This window comes from Dendropsophus ebraccatus, chromosome 5 (assembly GCF_027789765.1).
Source record: "Dendropsophus ebraccatus isolate aDenEbr1 chromosome 5, aDenEbr1.pat, whole genome shotgun sequence".
Lineage (NCBI taxonomy): Eukaryota > Metazoa > Chordata > Amphibia > Anura > Hylidae > Dendropsophus > Dendropsophus ebraccatus.
Window position 1 is genome coordinate 150,022,404 of NC_091458.1, and position 16,991 is coordinate 150,039,394.

The window sequence follows — 16,991 nt, forward strand, 5'->3', positions numbered from 1 at the left end:
GTGTTAGTGCCATTATACACAGCCTGATATCCTGGGTAAGCAGCGCCATTCTGCTAGATTGGCGCTCACTTACAGAGCATATGATAAGGCTGGATCAGCCATCAGTCGCACATCACTTTTTGACGTAGCGATGCATGGCCAATGATTTTTGCTAGCGAGAAGCAGTGATGGTATTATGGCTTAGAGCAATATAGCCGTGGTGTATGCATGGTGTGTACCCCGTCACGGCTGGCACCCCAGCATCGAATACTCAGCACCCAGTACTACTGAGCGGCATCCCCCGGCTCTCAGTAGTGCTGGGTACTGGGGTGCCGCTCTGCTTGATGCCCGCTCTTCTCATCAAACAGACGTGAAGGAGGTCGGGGACGTCTTAGTTTGGGGTCCGCTTCTGTCCAGTATCGGACTGGGGTACCTGGGGCCCACCAGAGGAAATGATCCTTGGTGCCCACCAATATAGAACCAGTGAGACACGACAGGCCGCTGCTTTCCTGGATTCATCTGTATCTGTGACAAATCCTTCCTTAAAAACATTTTCAGTCAAAGTGAAACTCTCAGAACACCCTCCATTTATTCAGCTCTCAGGGTATGCTGGGAGTTGTAGTTTCTGAGAGGACAACCCTGTAATAAATCACTGTATGCAGAGTCTCCTGGTGGCTGCAATCTGTGGGTGACAACCATCAGCCCTGAAGGTCCAGCAACACATCTGTCTACGCTGTCCTACAACTCCCAGCATATCCTGGGGGCTGCAGACTGTCAGTACATGCTGGGAGTTTTAGTGCCTGCAGCTGTTGTAGTTGGGTCCTATACACTGGATGCTTAGTGGGAGATCAGAATACAAAGATCTGTGGGGGCTCAGTGTAGGGAAGTGACCCCAGAACATCACTAAAAGGGGATAGGGGGAGATGTTATTAGTGATGTTCTTGGGTCACTTCCCTGCACTGAGCCCCCACAGATCTATGTATTCTTATATACCACAAAGCATCCAGTGTATAATGCACCTAGGACCTAACTACAACAGCTGCAGGCACTACAACTCCCAGCATGTACTGACAGTCTGCAGCCCTCAGGATATGCTGGGAGTTGTAGTGCCTGCAGCTCTTGTAGTTGGGTCCTAGGTGCATTATACACTGGAGGCTTTGTAAGGGATCAGAATACAGAGATCTGTGGGGGATCAGTGCAGGAATGTGACCCCAGAACAGCACTAATAGGGGATAGAACAAAAAAATCTCCCCCTATCCCCTATTAGTGATGTTCTGGGGTCACTTCCCTGCACTGAGCCCCCACAAATCTATGTATTCTTATATACCACAAAGCATCCAGTGTATAATGCACCTAGGACCTAACTACAACAGCTGCAGGCACTACAACTCCCAGCATGTACTGACAGTCTGCAGCCCTCAGGATATGTTGGGAGTTGTAGTGCCTGCAGCTGTTGTAGTTGGATTCTAGTTTAAAAGTTTGCGCTAGTGTACTGTAGTGACCGCGGGGCTGTGTCAGTACACTACCGCAAACCATACACTGACCTATTTAGACCCCAATGGTACACAGGCTCTGCACACTATAGAAGTGATTACAGTGCAGTTACTAATGACTCACAGGTGACGTCTTCTCCGATTGCTGTCGCTCACTCTTTTCTTTCCTCTCCATCTGGCGCAGCCATCATGAAGACTTCTCCGAACACAACTCAACGGCAGAGGGGCGGGCTGGCTGGCAGGGAGAGAAGCTGGGGGGCAGGGAGAGAAGCTGGGGGGGGGGGCAGGGAGAGAAGCTGATGGGAGCAGGGGGATCGGCAGAGGGGCGGGCTGGCTGGCAGGGAGAGAAGCTGGGGGGCAGAGGGATCGGCAGAGGGGCGGGCTGGCAGGGAGAGAAACTGGGGGGCAGGGGGATCACCGAGGGGCGGGCTGGCAGGGAGAGAAGCTGATGGGGGCAGGGGGAACGGCAGAGGGGCGGGCTGGCAGGGAGAGAAGCTGGGGGTAGGGGGATCAGCAGAGGGGCGGGATGGCTGGCAGGGAGAGAAGCTTGGGGGCTAGGAGAGAAGGTGGGGGTGGGGGCTGGCAGGGAGAGAAGCTGGGGGACAAGGGAGAGAAGCTGATGGGGGCAGGGGATCGGCAGAGGGGCGGGCTGGCTGGCAGGGAGAGAAGCTGGGGGACAAGGGAGAGAAGCTGATGGGGGCAGGGGATCGGCAGAGGGGCGGGCTGGCTGGCAGGGAGAGAAGCTGGGGGGCAGGGGGATCGGCAGAGGGGTGGGCTGGCAGGGAGAAAAGCTGGGGGGGCAGGGGGATCGGCAGAGGGGCGGACTGGCTGGCAGGGAGAGAAGCTGGGGGGCAGGGAGAGAAGCTGGGGGCCAGAGAGAGAAGCTGGGGGGTGGGCTGGCAGGGAGAGAAGCTGGGGAGCAGGGAGAGAAGGTGGGGGGCAGGGGGATTGGCCGAGGGGTGGGCTGGCAGGGAGAGAAGCTGGGGGGCAGGGAGAGAAGCTGGGGGGGCAGGGGGATCAGCAGAGGGGCGGGCTGGCTGGCAGGGAGAGAAGCTGGGGAGCAGGGAGAGAAGGTGGGGGGGCAGGGGGATCAGCAGAGGGGCGGGCTGGCTGGCAGGGAGAGAAGCTGGGGAGCAGGGAGAGAAGGTGGGGGGGCAGGGGGATCAGCAGAGGGGCAGGCTGGCTGGCAGGGAGAGAAGCTGGGGAGCAGGGAGAGAAGGTGGGGGGGCAGGGGGATCAGCAGAGGGGCAGGCTGGCTGGCAGGGAGAGAAGCTGGGGAGCAGGGAGAGAAGGTGGGAGGGCAGGGGGATCAGCAGACGGGCAGGCTGGCTGGCAGGGAGAGAAGCTGGGGAGCAGGGAGAGAAGGTGGGGGGGCAGGGGGATCAGCAGAGGGGCAGGCCGGCTGGCAGGGAGAGAAGATGGGGAGCAGGGAGAGAAGGTGGGGGGCAGGGGGATTGGCCGAGGGGTGGGCTGGCAGGGAGAGAAGCTGGGGGGCAGGGAGAGAAGCTGGGGGGGCAGGGGGATCAGCAGAGGGGCGGGCTGGCTGGCAGGGAGAGAAGCTGGGGAGCAGGGAGAGAAGGTGGGGGGGCAGGGGGATCAGCAGAGGGGCAGGCTGGCTGGCAGGGAGAGAAGCTGGGGAGCAGGGAGAGAAGGTGGGGGGCAGGGGGATTGGCCGAGGGGTGGGCTGGCAGGGAGAGAAGCTGGGGAGCAGGGAGAGAAGGTGGGGGGCAGGGGAATTGGCCGAGGGGTGGGCTGGCAGGGAGAGAAGCTGGGGGGCAGGGAGAGAAGCTGATGGGGGCAGGGGGATCAGCAGAGGGGCGGGCTGGCTGGCAGGGAGAGAAGCTGGGGAGCAGGGAGAGAAGGTGGGGGGGCAGGGGGATCAGCAGAGGGGCAGGCTGGCTGGCAGGGAGAGAAGCTGGGGAGCAGGGAGAGCAGGTTGGGGGCAGGGGGATCAGCAGAGGGGCAGGCCGGCTGGCAGGGAGAGAAGCTGGGGAGCAGGGAGAGAAGGTGGGGGGGCAGGGGGATCAGCAGAGGGGCAGGCTGGCTGGCAGGGAGAGAAGCTGGGGAGCAGGGAGAGAAGGTGGGGGGCAGGGGGATTGGCCGAGGGGTGGGCTGGCAGGGAGAGAGGCTGGGGGGCAGGGGGATCGGCCGAGGGGCTGGAGGGGCGGGCTGGCAGGGAGAGAAGCTGGGGGAGCAGGAAGAGAAGCTGGGGGACAGGGGGATCAGCCGAGGGGTTGGAGGGGCAGGCTGGTCAGGCTCCGGATCCCCCCACCCCCGTTTACTTGCCGGCCAGGTGAGCTTCCAGCAGACAGCCTGTTACACACAGGCACGGAAGCTCATCGCAGCAGCCCGCGGTGGCCGAACTTCCTGCTCGGCGCGATGACGTCACTGTGCGCCGCTGCCGAACAGGAAGTCCGGGCACTGCGGGCTGCTGCGATGAGCTTCCGTGCCTGTGTGCAACAGGCTGTCTGCTGGAAGCTCACCTGGCCCCGAAGGTGACACCGCTAACCCCCCCAACCCCCCCCCCCCCCCCCGGGCGCAGACATTACCGGTGGGGGGCGGCAGAGGGGGGTTGAAGAAAAAAAAAGGAACAACCTGAACCCGGAACCCTGCTTCCGGGTTCGGGTTGGTGGGGGCCCCTTTGTGGTGGGGGCCCCGGGGCACGTGCCCTTTGTGCCCACTCTTTAATCCGGCCCTGACTATATCAGGGTTATTTTACAATATAGATAATAGAATGGAAAATTAGAAAAAAAATGACACCAAAAACTCTTTATTTAAACAGTAAGTCATTTTCTGATGACACATTAAAATACTAAAAATACTGTTTTTCAAATTAAATCAAATTGTACAGATTTGTAAATTACTTATGTTTAAAAATCTCCAGTCTTCCAGTACTTATGAGCCACTGTATGTCCTGCAAGAAGTGGCATATTCTCTCCAGTCTGACACAGTGCTCTCTGCTGCCACCTCTGTCCATGTCAGGAACTGTCCAGAGCAGTAGCAAATCCCCATAGAAAACCTTTCCTGCTCTGGATAGTTTCTGACATGGACAGAGATGGCAGCAGAGAGCACTGTGTTAGACTGGAGAGAATACACCTCTTCCTGCAGGACATACAGCAGCTGATAAGTACTGGAAGACTGGAGATTTTTTAAATAGAAGTAATTTACAAATCTATATAACTTTCTGGTACCAGTTGATTTGAAAAAATATTTTTTTTTTTGCTGGAGTAGCCCTTTAATATTCTGTACTTTCACAGTTTAGCGCATTTTTAACTGTACTGTGAAAAGGTCACGTCATGCTTCCGCATAATGAATGGTTACAGAATTGCTGCTGAACGATAACAGTTTATAACCCCTCATTTATAAAGGTCACTGACTCAAAAAGCTCTGAGTCACTATGATTTCCGTAGCATTGCAGTATAGCAATATTTGCAGGACATGTAGGGTGCACTTTTTTATTTTTATTTTACTCACTTACCTTTATTTGTTTTGGTAACTGCCATAACCATAATGGGAACCCCGATAACAGATGATAAAATCCAGATGCAAACATTGATAGCTTTAGCCTTAGATGGGGTTCGGAAGTCCAGAGCGCGTACGGGGTGGCAGACGGCTATATAGCGATCCACACTCATCATGGTTAAAGTAAATATACTGGTGAACATGTTGTAGTAGTCTATGGACAGAACAATCTTGCAGAGAATTTCTCCAAATGGCCACGTCTCCATAAGGTATTTGGCACTCTGGAAAGGTAAGGTACTGGTAGCTAGGGCATCGGCCAATGCTAGATTGAAGATGTAAATGTTGGTCGCTGTCTTCATTTTGGTGTATCTACAAAATATGAGCAGGATGAAGATGTGAGTAATATTGGAAATTATTTGCACTTCCGTGGAAAAATACAGTTTGCTTGTTCTGCTGATGCTCTGGGTAAGCACAGTAGTATGATACAAGAAACTGGACATAACTGCAGAAATATAGCTGAGACCACCTATTCCCCAAGACATTATGCACCATTTATTGTACATCTAAGGGGGCTTTTGTTCCCCCAGAGTATGAATGCATCCTATTTATTTGCCCCTGGTTGTGCCACTAATTATTAGTTATCTACCTTTTACACTGCAGAATACACTAAGTGCATGTGCAAGTGGGGAAGTATGTAGTGTCCTAGCACAGGTGTGCCACTCGTTCCAGGTACCCACAGTGGGATAACCCGGCCAACGGCACCCCTACTGCTTTGCCGCAGTATATATTCATGCGGTATATATTTTTGTACTATTGCATTCATTTTTGTGTGAACACAAGGCTAAGCTGAACATATCAGCTATATATCAGGCTAAGTTCCCGCACTGTAAAATATCTGTTATCATCTGTTATTTGCACAATACTGTCCGTTATTTTACAAGACAGCTGTAATTTTTACATAGTGGAAACATAGCCTCACATTGGAGTTTGACAGTTTTTACTATGATACAAAGCTGGGCCCCTGCCTGAGCTTTTAAAGTGAATGTAATATTAGGTATATCACTTTGGGTTTTTTACCTTAACGGATCAGTGCCCGCAGGGATGGCGGTGGCGCCGTCCTTTTTTTGAACTGCCGTCCGGTTGCTGTTACCGCACCAGTATTTTCAGGAGCACAGAGTCCCCTCCCCTCTATGACGCAGCTCTATTGATTCTAATGAAGCCCCGTCACAAAGGGGATATTGTCACACTGGGGGCTGGCAGACCTGCCCCCAGTGCTCCAGGGTGGGCTGATGTTCCCGAAAATACTAGTGCCGTGTGCTGGCAGTGGGTGATGGTTCAAAAAAAGGACCGCGCCATCGGCATGTCGGTCTATTCATGTAAAAACCCAAAGTGATAAACTTGATGGTACATTCGCTTTAAGATTGGAGATAATTTCAGTACAACCAGTGTAACCCCTTAGAGGCCACATTTATCATTCTCTTTGCATCATTATTTGGGCTAATTTGGTGTTATTGTGCACAGTGTTTGAGAAAGTTATGCCGGCTGGGCCTTTTTTTTTTTTTTTGTCGCTTAGAAAAATGTGCAGTGGTATTCCACTCCTACCCTGGTGTAGTTTTTTTGTTGCCAAATTTTGTTATCTAAAAAACTGTGCAAACGAATTGCGAAAGCACACGAGAAATGGGCAAGATTCATTAAGGCCTGTGAGGTAATAATGAATTTTGAGTAAAAAAAATTGTACAGATGATAAATGTGCCTATATATATATATATATATATATATATATATATATATTATTATTTTTTTTTTTTTTTTAATAAGAGTAGAATAAACGGGATAAATGTTGGTCTTTACATAAATCAGTATTTTTTACGGTTTACTTAAAGGGAAAGTTCAGCGATCTGTAAAAAAAAATAAAATGCACAAAAAGCATATAGGTGCACTCACCGATCCGTCACTGATTGTTTAACAATCCCATTTGTGTACACTGCTCCTAGCTCTGGGTTAAAACTTTTAAAAATAGTCCTAGTTTTACATAATGGCGACCGGCCAGGAAACTACATCTCCCAGCATGCAGTATACTTTAGAACCAACTGCCAGGTATCTGCCCCTGTCTTGCATAATCCGCCCACCATTGGCTTTATATGCTATATTTCTATATATTTATCTTCATCTACATAGTTTAGAGAAATTTCCCCTATACTACTCAGAAGAGGCAGTTTTTTTTCCACGCGTGTGATGTTAGTGGTGGGCAGGCGTACAGCTTGCCTGGCCACAGAAGACATAGAGATCATGTGACCTCTGTCTCAGAAGGGAGGGGGAGGACAGAGGAGTGGAGACAGAGTGAAGCAGGCAGTGAGGACTTTTAGCAGCTTCAGGGTGTGAGTCAGGATGTGCTGCAGACAAACCGACCAATTCTTGTAATAGAAACCTATTACACACAAGCTTAGATTATGGGTGGGGATTGAACAGGGTTAAATCTTTCTTAACTGGAGTTCCCCTTTAAGAGGCTAAGTTCAAGTCATAGTCACATGCACTCATTCTACTACCCTTAAATAGTGGACTTTAGGTCCTGTTCGAGGAAGATTTATTCCTGTTGTACTACACCAAGATAGCCTACTCCCAGCCAAAGAGTAATATATTTTTTTGAACACATCGTTGTTACTGCGCCAGTATATTACATGTCATTACATGCTGGAAACTGCATCACGGACAAAAGGTGGGGGGTGTATAACAGCCTGGGGAATCAGCCTGCTGGTTCCACGCCACTAGTGTCCGTACATCTATAAACAGGCTGAGAACCTGTGGGTTGCTCTCCTCCCTCTGCTGACAGGCATATTTACTAACAGGTTGTATAACATATTCATTGCATCTCATACTGATAGCATCTTTGCCTGTCATAATGGATAGCATACTGCTTATATTGTATACCCTCCCTTATGTGCCACATTATATGACTGAACTATATCCGGCGTTCATTTGTAAGCTGTTGTTAAGCTTTCCGCTGCATTAAGCACTATTCTTTCCGGTGGCACATTTATATAAAAGGACCCACTATTATCCAGCCAATGTTATACAATATTTTCATGGATCCCTGGAACATGTGTAGCTTTATATAGCTCAGCAGAGGCGAGCAACACAACGTATTCCATGGTGGGCAATATGTCATTTTAAGGCTATGTTCACACATGGTATTTCCGTCAGTCTTTTTTCAACCAAAACCAGGAGCTAGTTGAAAACACATAAATTTGTGCAAATCTTTTCATACGATTTTTTTCTGTCAGTTCACCTCCTGATTTTGGCTACAAATACTGACTAAATTTTTGTGCAAAATACTAAGTGTGAACATAGCCTTAAAGTGTCACTGTCATTTAAATTTTTTTTGCAGAAATCAATAGTACAGGCGATTTTAACAAACTTTGTAATTGGGTTTATTAGCCAAAAAATGCATTTTTAAGCACTGACCTTTCTGACCTCTGAATACCAGCTTTCGCACAGCTCCCACTGTGTAATCCTTTGTTCTCTGTTCTCTGCTGGCGACTAATCTCCCTCCTCCCCCCTCCCCTCTCCATAGGTTACAGAGGGCAAGACTGATGTAAAAGAGTTGAGATTCCCTGATAATGAGCAGTGACTGAGAGCGAGGAGGGGGGTGGGGGGTGGCCTGGGGAAAGGCTTTTTGAATGCAGATAATGGCATATTTGCCTAATAAACCCAATTACAAAGTTTCTTAAAATTGCCTGGACTATTGATTTCTGGAAAAAAAAAATACGACAGTGACGCTTTAAACATAGAAACATTGAAGGTTGTCAGCAGTAATAGCCTTCCTGCTTCATCTAGTCTGCCCTGTTAGTATTTTAGTATTTCTCTTATTATTATTTTAGGATAGATACTGTACATGTATATACCAGGCACGTTCACATTCACTAAATTTACCTACCACATCTGCAGGAAGTTTGTTCCAAGCATCTACTACTCTTTCAGTAAAGTAATTTTTTCGTACGTTGTTTCTGATCTTTCCCTAAACTAACCTCTCACTGTGTCCTCTTGTTCTTGAGTTCCGTATTTTTCTAAAAACCCTTCCCTCCTGAACCTTATTTAGTCCTGAACATATATAAAGGTTTCCATGATGTGCCGCCTTTCTCTTCTTTCCTCCAGACTACACAGATTCAAATTCTTAAGTTTTTCCTGATAAGGGAGCAATGTGTCAGACCGGAGAGAATACACCACTTCTTGCAGGACATACAGCAGCTGATAAGTACTGGAAGACTTGAAATTTTTTGTTAAACAAGTAAATTATAGATTTCTGGCACTTTCTGGCACCAGTTGATTTGAAAGGGAAAAAAAATGGTGAATAACCCCTTTAAACAAACTGCAAACAGGTGAAGTGTGGTTCAGCAAGTTCACTCATCTCTTCTTAACTGTTCGCACTCCCTTGGAGTTTCCCACAGCTGCTTTCAGACTGCTTAGCCAATCACTGACTGAGGTAGGACAGTGCAGTGGCCAGTGATTGGCTGAGCAGGCTGTCTATGGAGTCTATTGTCTACGGACAGCCCGCCCAGCTATTTACTGGCCTCGGCACTGTCCTGTCTTGGTAAATGATCGGCTGAGCGAGCTGAAGGTGGCTGGATACTCCAAAGACCAATACGGTGAAACTTGGGGGAAAGCATTTTATATATATTTTATTGTTTGGTCTTTACAAACTTGTTCAGAACTCAGGTCTCTACAGATATTTATTTAGTTTATCTTCAGTCTGCTTAACTGAGTGTGGTGTACCACCACGGGTGTTATTAGGTTATACACCCCTCGGAAAAGCCTGTACATTGTAATGAAGTGATACTTAAGTTTTACAAGTAGATGTCGCTGTAATTTGTATATGCACTTGTATATTGCACAGCTGTAGAGAACAAGGGGTTATTGGTTGTTTATGATCTGCGCACCAATAAAGCTCTCTTCTCTTCTTCACCTATCTCTATTCTCCTTCTTCTCTTAACACTGTCTTCTCCACCACTCACAGGGGACATTACACCTCCTGTAGGAAGTTGTCACATTGAGAGAGAAAGTGCACGCCCACACTTAGTGAGTCTTAATGCAGTCTGGGAAGAGAGAGGATGCAAGACCAGATAGTCCCTGCTGTGGTCCAGCTGGGCTCTGGCTTTGCCAGGTCTCTCCTCCAGTCATTGTCCACTGTAGTCTAGTCAAGAGTGTGGTAGTGTACGGACGCACATTGGAGATGGAGAAACTTTTATTTTAGATGCTATCTTTGGTCCAACTAAGCAGTGCTAATCTACTTGAGAGAGGACAAGTCAGAGATCACCCTAACCCCAGGAACTGATCTGGATAGAGTAAAGTTGCTACAAGCCTATGTACTCTATCTCGCAGCGCAGGTGTAAACAGGTAAACTTGGCCACCTTGATCAACTCAGGTAACAAGGTCTGGGGCTTGTGTCACCCTAATAGGACGGGTCACCCGACACTGTAGGGCAACAGGTTGTACAGCGACAACAAAGGTCGAAACACGGGCACAAGTATACGTCTATTTTCAAGTATTCTTCAGTATTCTATTTCTTCTTCTTCTAAAGTTCTGGCAGAGCACATTTCTACCCTGGGTTGGGACTCTTAGCACAAACTCCTATCCACTACTCAGCAGCACCAACCCCTCTCTACTGTTCTCAGCTCACTCTACTTCTCAGCACACAACCAAGTCAGCTCAGCTCTTCTGCTCCAAAGGCTCTTAGTGCAGATTCTATTCTGTCACGTCTACCGTCTATAATCAGCTATTGTACAAAGTATTCTCACAGTAAAGAAGTGTAACGCCTGGAGTAGTGGATCCACTGGACCGTCACCAGCGATGGCACTAATCTCACCAGGGAGCGGAGTTTAAGGGGCCGCTGGTTTTCACCAGAGCCCGCCGCAAGGCGGGATGGACTTGCTGCGGCAGGCGACCCCCAGGTCGCTACCCCTGGCTTGGTTGCTAGTGACGGCAGGCGAGGCGTGGCAGGAGCAGTAGGCAGGAGATAGGGCAGGCAGAGGTCTGTAGGCGTGATCGCAGGTGGCGGACAGGACTCAGGAACAATGGGAAGGCAGCGGGCAAGGACTAGGGACAAGGACTGCGGACAGGAACAAAGGACAAGGACTAAGGTCAGGAACAACAGGGAGCTGGGCCAAACGCTATGGGAAGCATGTAGAGGCTCCAACACCTGTAGTGGGGCAGAGCTGGAATTTATGGGAGAGTGTGATGTGCAGCAAGCAATTAGGGGCGGACTGCCCCTTTAAATCCGAGACAGCCGGCGCGCGCGCGCTGGCCGGCACAGCGGGTGACAGGAGCGGGGCGAGGTAAGGCGCCCCCCGGGGCCGAAGTAGTAGCAGCGCCGGGTCCCTGCACATGGACCCCGGCGGCTGCATGGAGAGGTCGCGGCGGCGGCCCGGAGCATTTTATTTATGATAACAGGACTCAGTGGTTCTTGTTCCGGCACCCACACAGTCACTACTCCATTCTTGGGTCTTCTCCCCTTTCTGTGGGTGGCAGTACTGATAGTTTGGTTGGGTCATAACTCCACTCTGGACCACCGTGATAAATACCCAAGAGACTTCCTCGCAGCCTGGCAGGTCACCAACCACAGGGAAAGGATTTCGCCAGCCACCTTAAAATAAAAGCAGGTGTGCCTCCATACCTGTGTGCCCAATCGGCACTGGCGTTAAGACAATCTACCACCTGGGGGTGCTATATCTCGACCAACCACCAGCGCCACTCAGCACCATCTGGCAAGTGACCGGTCGTCCACACATGGGCACCACAATAGTAACAAGGACTTTGTTACAACTAGGACAAGAAAAGCTGTCGGTGAAGCGTGGTCAAGTACAGAGTAGCTAGTGAGGCTACAGAGGATCTATATCCTGCAGCCGGGAGCTGTAGAATTACAGAGGAACTATGACTATGCTGTTGGGAGCCATATGACCAAGCAGTCTGCGACCATTTCTGGAGGACATTATACAAAGGACTGTAACGTTAAACTTTTTTTTTTTTTTTTTTTTTTGGCAGAGCAGAGAAGCTAGGAATACTTGTGCTTTAGCCAGAATTATCTGTGTATTCCATATCCAAGATTGTGAGGACTCTTGCATTTTTGCATTCCAAGAAGTTCTAAGTAGAGGATGAATTATTGATGACGGTAAAATAGATGTCTGCAGCTAACCTACAATTATGGCGGCCCCTCGCCATACGTAAATGTGTGTGCTGCACCTCACATACAACATGTCCCAAGATCTGACCCCAGGACAGATCTTGGATTAAAAGCAGCTATCCGAAGGTACAAGTAGTTTGGGGGGAGGGGGTGTCAGACTGTGGGTACAAAGTCGCTTTAATGGCAAATAATTACTGTTATTTTAAAACAACGGACAATTTTTTTCATTAAATGACGGCAATCTACTCAATTTCAACAGTGTTTCTATAGCCTTTCTATGACACAAGCCCCAAACCTTGTTATCTGAGTTGAGCAAGGTGTCCAAAGTTATCTGGTTTCACCTGCGCTGTGAGATAGAGTACGTAGGCTCTTAGCTGCTTTGCTCTATCCGGATGAGTTGCTCTGCTGTAGGATACTGTCCTCCACTTTTAGAGATGTTCACAACGTGGGTTGGGGTGATCTCTGATTTGTCCTCATCTTAGGTAGAAGTGTTGCTTTAGAAAGAAAAGTCTCTGTGTCTTCCATGAGCGTCTGTACACTACAGCTAGCCTGTCCCTGGCTAACTCAGCAGGGATACCTAATCTGTCTGTCTTGCTCCTCTGAGAAACAGATTAGAACTAAGTGCGGGTGCACGCTTCCTCTCCCCACGTGAAAACTTCCTAAAGGGTATATGTAACCACCTCTGTGAGTGGTAAAGAAGAGAGTACAAGGAGTAAGAAAGATAGAGATAGGTGGAAGAGAAGAGCAGCTCTCATTGGTGTGCAGATCACAAACAAACAATAACCCTTAGTTCACTACAGCTGCGCAACATACATATACATAAATAAATGTACATACTATTAACAACTAGTGGCAAAACTTTTACATGACTTCGTTACCACTTCACTTTTCAGATACAGGCTTTTGCGAGGGGTGTTCAAACTAGCAACACCCGTGGTGGGACACCCCAGGTATATTTCTGAACACTATAGCAGGTACAATCTTGGTAATGAAGGCTCGTCATTTACTGTATTTTTTCCCCGATCTGTGAGTTTCCCTCTTTCTCTTTCTTCCTCCTGTTTTGCTATGTCTCAAAGCTCATGACTGTGTTTAATTGCTCTTCCGGTCAAGGAGCTCCAAGTTACTAGTGCCAGGAGAATTACTTCTGTAAGAATCAATAAAATCCCCGAGAATGTAGAAAAAACTTCTGCAATAAAATGTAACAAACACTGGCCGGTAGATGCATGGAGAAGATGAAATGCCGCATCCATAATTCATAGCTAGTCCTCATTTCTAGGAAATATACCAGATTCTAATGATTGCGTCACTGTAATTCTGTAAGTTGGCAGAATAGACAGACAGAATAGACATGACGTCCTGAATTGACTAATAGCTGCCCTACATATTGTCACATATATTTAGCCTATTTGCTAGTGGGGTTCATTAGAGCTACCGCAACCCTAGCAAAAACTTAACGGGGTACTCTGGCAATTTTTTCTTTCTTTTACGGTGTCAAAACACTATATAGATTTGGAATTTACTTCTACTTAAAAATATCCAGTCTTCCAGTACTTATCAGCTGCTGTATGTCCTGCAGGAAGTGGTGTTTTCTTTTCAGTCTGACACAGTGCTCTCTGCTGCCACCTCTGTCCATGTCAGGAACTGTCCAGAGCAGTAGCAAATCCCCATAGAAAACCTCTCCACATAATATACCGAATGTTATTACTGTTGTTTCTATATTCGTTGTTAACCCATATGTTAGCTTATTGTACAAACATGGTAACTTTAATGTTGGCACTAAAATCAGTGCTTATAGACTTTCTCTTTTGTAATAGGTTCTTAAAAAAACATTGAGCCAGAAAACCTCTCCTGCTCTGGACAGTTCCTATCACAGACAGAGGTGGCAGCAGAGAGCACTGTGTCTGACTGGAACTGATATACCCCACCTCCGACCTATAGGATATACAGCAGCTGATGAAAGATTTTTTTTTTTTAAATTACAAATTTATACAACTTTCTGACACCAGTTGATTTGATTAAATAAATAAAAAAATAAAAAAACTAAATGATTCACCAGAGTACCCCTTTAATGTTGCTGGGAGAAATCTGCACCCAGAAATGTATTACCTAGCAACTATCCAGATCCTACAGACATAGAGTGCCTCCTTTTCTGTCTCTATACCTAGAAAGATATACAGTATGAGGCCAAGTTCAAACAACATAAAAATAAGGGCTAAATACGGCTGTATTTAGATAGATATGGCCTGTAATTTATCCAAATACGGCCATATTTTGCCCCTATTTTTACGTTGTGTGAACTAGGCCTAATAAAAGTTGCATCTAACCTTCCTGTTTTCATGTATAACATCATATCTTAACGGTCAGATATGTGCGGAGGAGGTGATACAAGTATATGCTGTATTTTTAGGATTACTAACATGGCAGGACTAAGGGCCTTTATTAGCCCCTGGCTTCCATGACAACCCAATGGAGCCCATGGAGGGCTTGTTTATCTGGGTGGGTTAATGTTTAGGTTGGAGGTTATGGTTAATCTATCAGCTGTATAATAGAGCCGGCACTTGCTGTACATAAATTTGGCTCAGCTCCTAAGCCTGCGCCATATATATTTCTTCAGTACAAGTATACTGAGTACTGCTAAGGGTTAAACTCAAAGTTCATATCAGACTGCCTGTATATAAGTGGCCGACATTTTGCAATCTGGAAAGATATCAATTCTGCAGGCTGCTTTTTTTGGCTGCGTCAAGCCTCTTTGACCTCAGTTTTGATTGTCTCGGTATTGAGATTGCACCAGGTTTCTGTATAATAAAGGCATCTTACAGTGTCTACAACCTCGCCCTAACAACATATCATCTCAGGGGTATTGCTGCCAGGAACAGAGAGATGCTATTATTTGTGGGGGTCTTGTTAGAGATGGTATTGCTGTAATTGATACCTGTAATTTTTAATGGTGAGATGTTGTAGTAGGACTGTGAAGACCCCAACCCTGACATACAAATATTATAGTATCTAATTTGTTTTGTACAAGTTATAGTGAATAAAAGGACCAGTAAATTACCAATAACCTTTCATCATGTGCACGACATTAATTGTGTCTTATGCTGCGTTTACACGTAGCGATAATTTACCCAATCGATCGTTTAACGATTGTGAAGGAACGATGAACAGTTAGACGAATAAATCGTTAGAAAAAACGTTAGAAAATTTGTAAGAAAAATCGTTATTGCGATCGTTTTAAGATCACTTAACCCTTTGAGGACCAGGCCCAAAATGACCCAGTGGACCGCGCAAATTTTGATCTTAGTGTTTCCGTTTTTCCCTCCACCCCTTCTAAGAGCTCCAGCACTTTCAGTTTTCTATCTACAAGCCATGTAAGGGCTTATTTGTTACAGGAATAGTTGTACTTTGTAATGGCGTCTTTCATTTTACCATAACATGTATGATGGAATTCCAAATATATTATTTATGAAGATATAAATAGGTGAAATCATAAAAAAGAATGCAATATGGTAACGTTTGGGGGGTTCCTGTGTCTACGTAATGCACTATATGGTAACAGCGACATGATACTATTATTCTATAGGTCAGCCCGAACACAACCATATGCAGGTTACACAGATTCTCTAATGTTATATATATTTTTATGAAATCCTTTTTTTTGGCAATTAATTATAAATAAAATGGGCCTATTGTGACGCTTATAACGGTTTTATTTTTTCACCTACGGGGCTGTATGGGGTGTCATTTTTTCCGCCATGATGTCTAGTTTTTATTAATACCATATTTGTGAAGATCGGACGTTTTGATCACTTTTTATTAATTTTTTTTTATATATAATTAACAAAATCGGTAATCCGCGCACTTTTTTCCCTCTTTTCGTGTACGCCGTTTACCGTTCGCAATGACGCTTGTTATATTTTAATAGATCGGACAATTACGCACGCTACGGTATATTATATGTTTATTTGTTTATTTATTTTTATATGTTTTATTTATATAATGGGAAAGGGGGGTGATTTCAACTTTTATTGGGGGAGGGGCTTTGGGGTAGTGTGTTAGTGTTTTTAACTTTTTTTTTTTACACATTTGAAGTCCCTTTGGGGGACTTGTACATACATTAGTTTGATTTCTACACTGACCATTGCTATGCCATAGGCATAGCATTGATCAGTGTTATCGGCGATCTGCTCATTGAGCCTGCCTGTGCAGGCTCAGTGCAGCAGATCGCCGATCGGACCGCAAGGAGGCAGGTGAGAGACCTCCGGCAGTCGCTCGTCGCTTGATCGTTCGATGTGTTTACACAAGCCGACTATAGCTCAAATGCGATCATTATCGCAAAAATTCGAACGATAATTGTTATTGCTGATGATAGAGAGATGTTGGTGATAGAGTGGGTGTTGATGATAGAGAGGATGTTGATGACAGAGAGGGTGTTGATGACAGAGAGGGTGTTGATGACAGAGAGGGTGTTGATGATGGAGAGGGTGTTGATGATGGAGAGGGTGTTGATGATGGAGAGGGTGTTGATGATGGAGAGGGTGTTGATGATGGAGAGGGTGTTGATGATGGAGAGGGTGTTGATGATGGAGAGGGTGTTGATGATAGAGTGTTGTTGATAGAGAGGGTGTTAGCGATAGAGAAGGTGTTGATGATAGAGAGGGTGTTAGTGATAGAGAAGGCGTTGGTGATAGAGAGGGCGTTGGTGATAAAGAGGTTGTTGGTGATAGGGTGTTGATGATAGAGAGGGTGTTGATGATGGAGAGGGTGTTGATGATAGAGAGGGTGTTGATGATAGAGTGTTGTTGATAGAGAGGGTGTTAGCGATAGAGAAGGCGTTGGTGATAGAGAGGGCGTTCGTGATAAAGAGGTTGTTGGTGATAGGGTGT

General features: G+C 46.9%; 1 protein-coding gene and 1 long non-coding RNA gene across 4 annotated transcripts in view; one reads left to right on the forward strand and one right to left on the reverse strand.

Annotated features, from left to right (window-relative positions):
* LOC138793213 (uncharacterized) overlaps window positions 1–16,991 on the forward strand; it is a 161,494-nt gene that overhangs the window by 14,407 nt on the left and 130,096 nt on the right. Inside the window, exon 1 of one of the 2 annotated variants that reach the window (XR_011363236.1) lies at window positions 5,123–5,223. The exons of the other annotated variant lie outside the window; for it this stretch is intronic. This is a non-coding gene — a long non-coding RNA (uncharacterized lncRNA). Of the gene's footprint in view, window positions 1–5,122; window positions 5,224–16,991 lie in introns of those variants that run through there. 2 annotated transcript variants of the gene reach the window in all.
* The window catches only part of OPRD1 (opioid receptor delta 1), a 31,617-nt gene that overhangs the window by 5,284 nt on the left and 9,342 nt on the right, over window positions 1–16,991 (reverse strand). For both annotated transcript variants that reach the window (XM_069971621.1, XM_069971622.1), the window contains exon 2: window positions 4,951–5,303. In XM_069971621.1, the coding sequence (XP_069827722.1) occupies window positions 4,951–5,303 (353 nt within the window). The remainder of the gene's footprint in view (window positions 1–4,950; window positions 5,304–16,991) is intronic.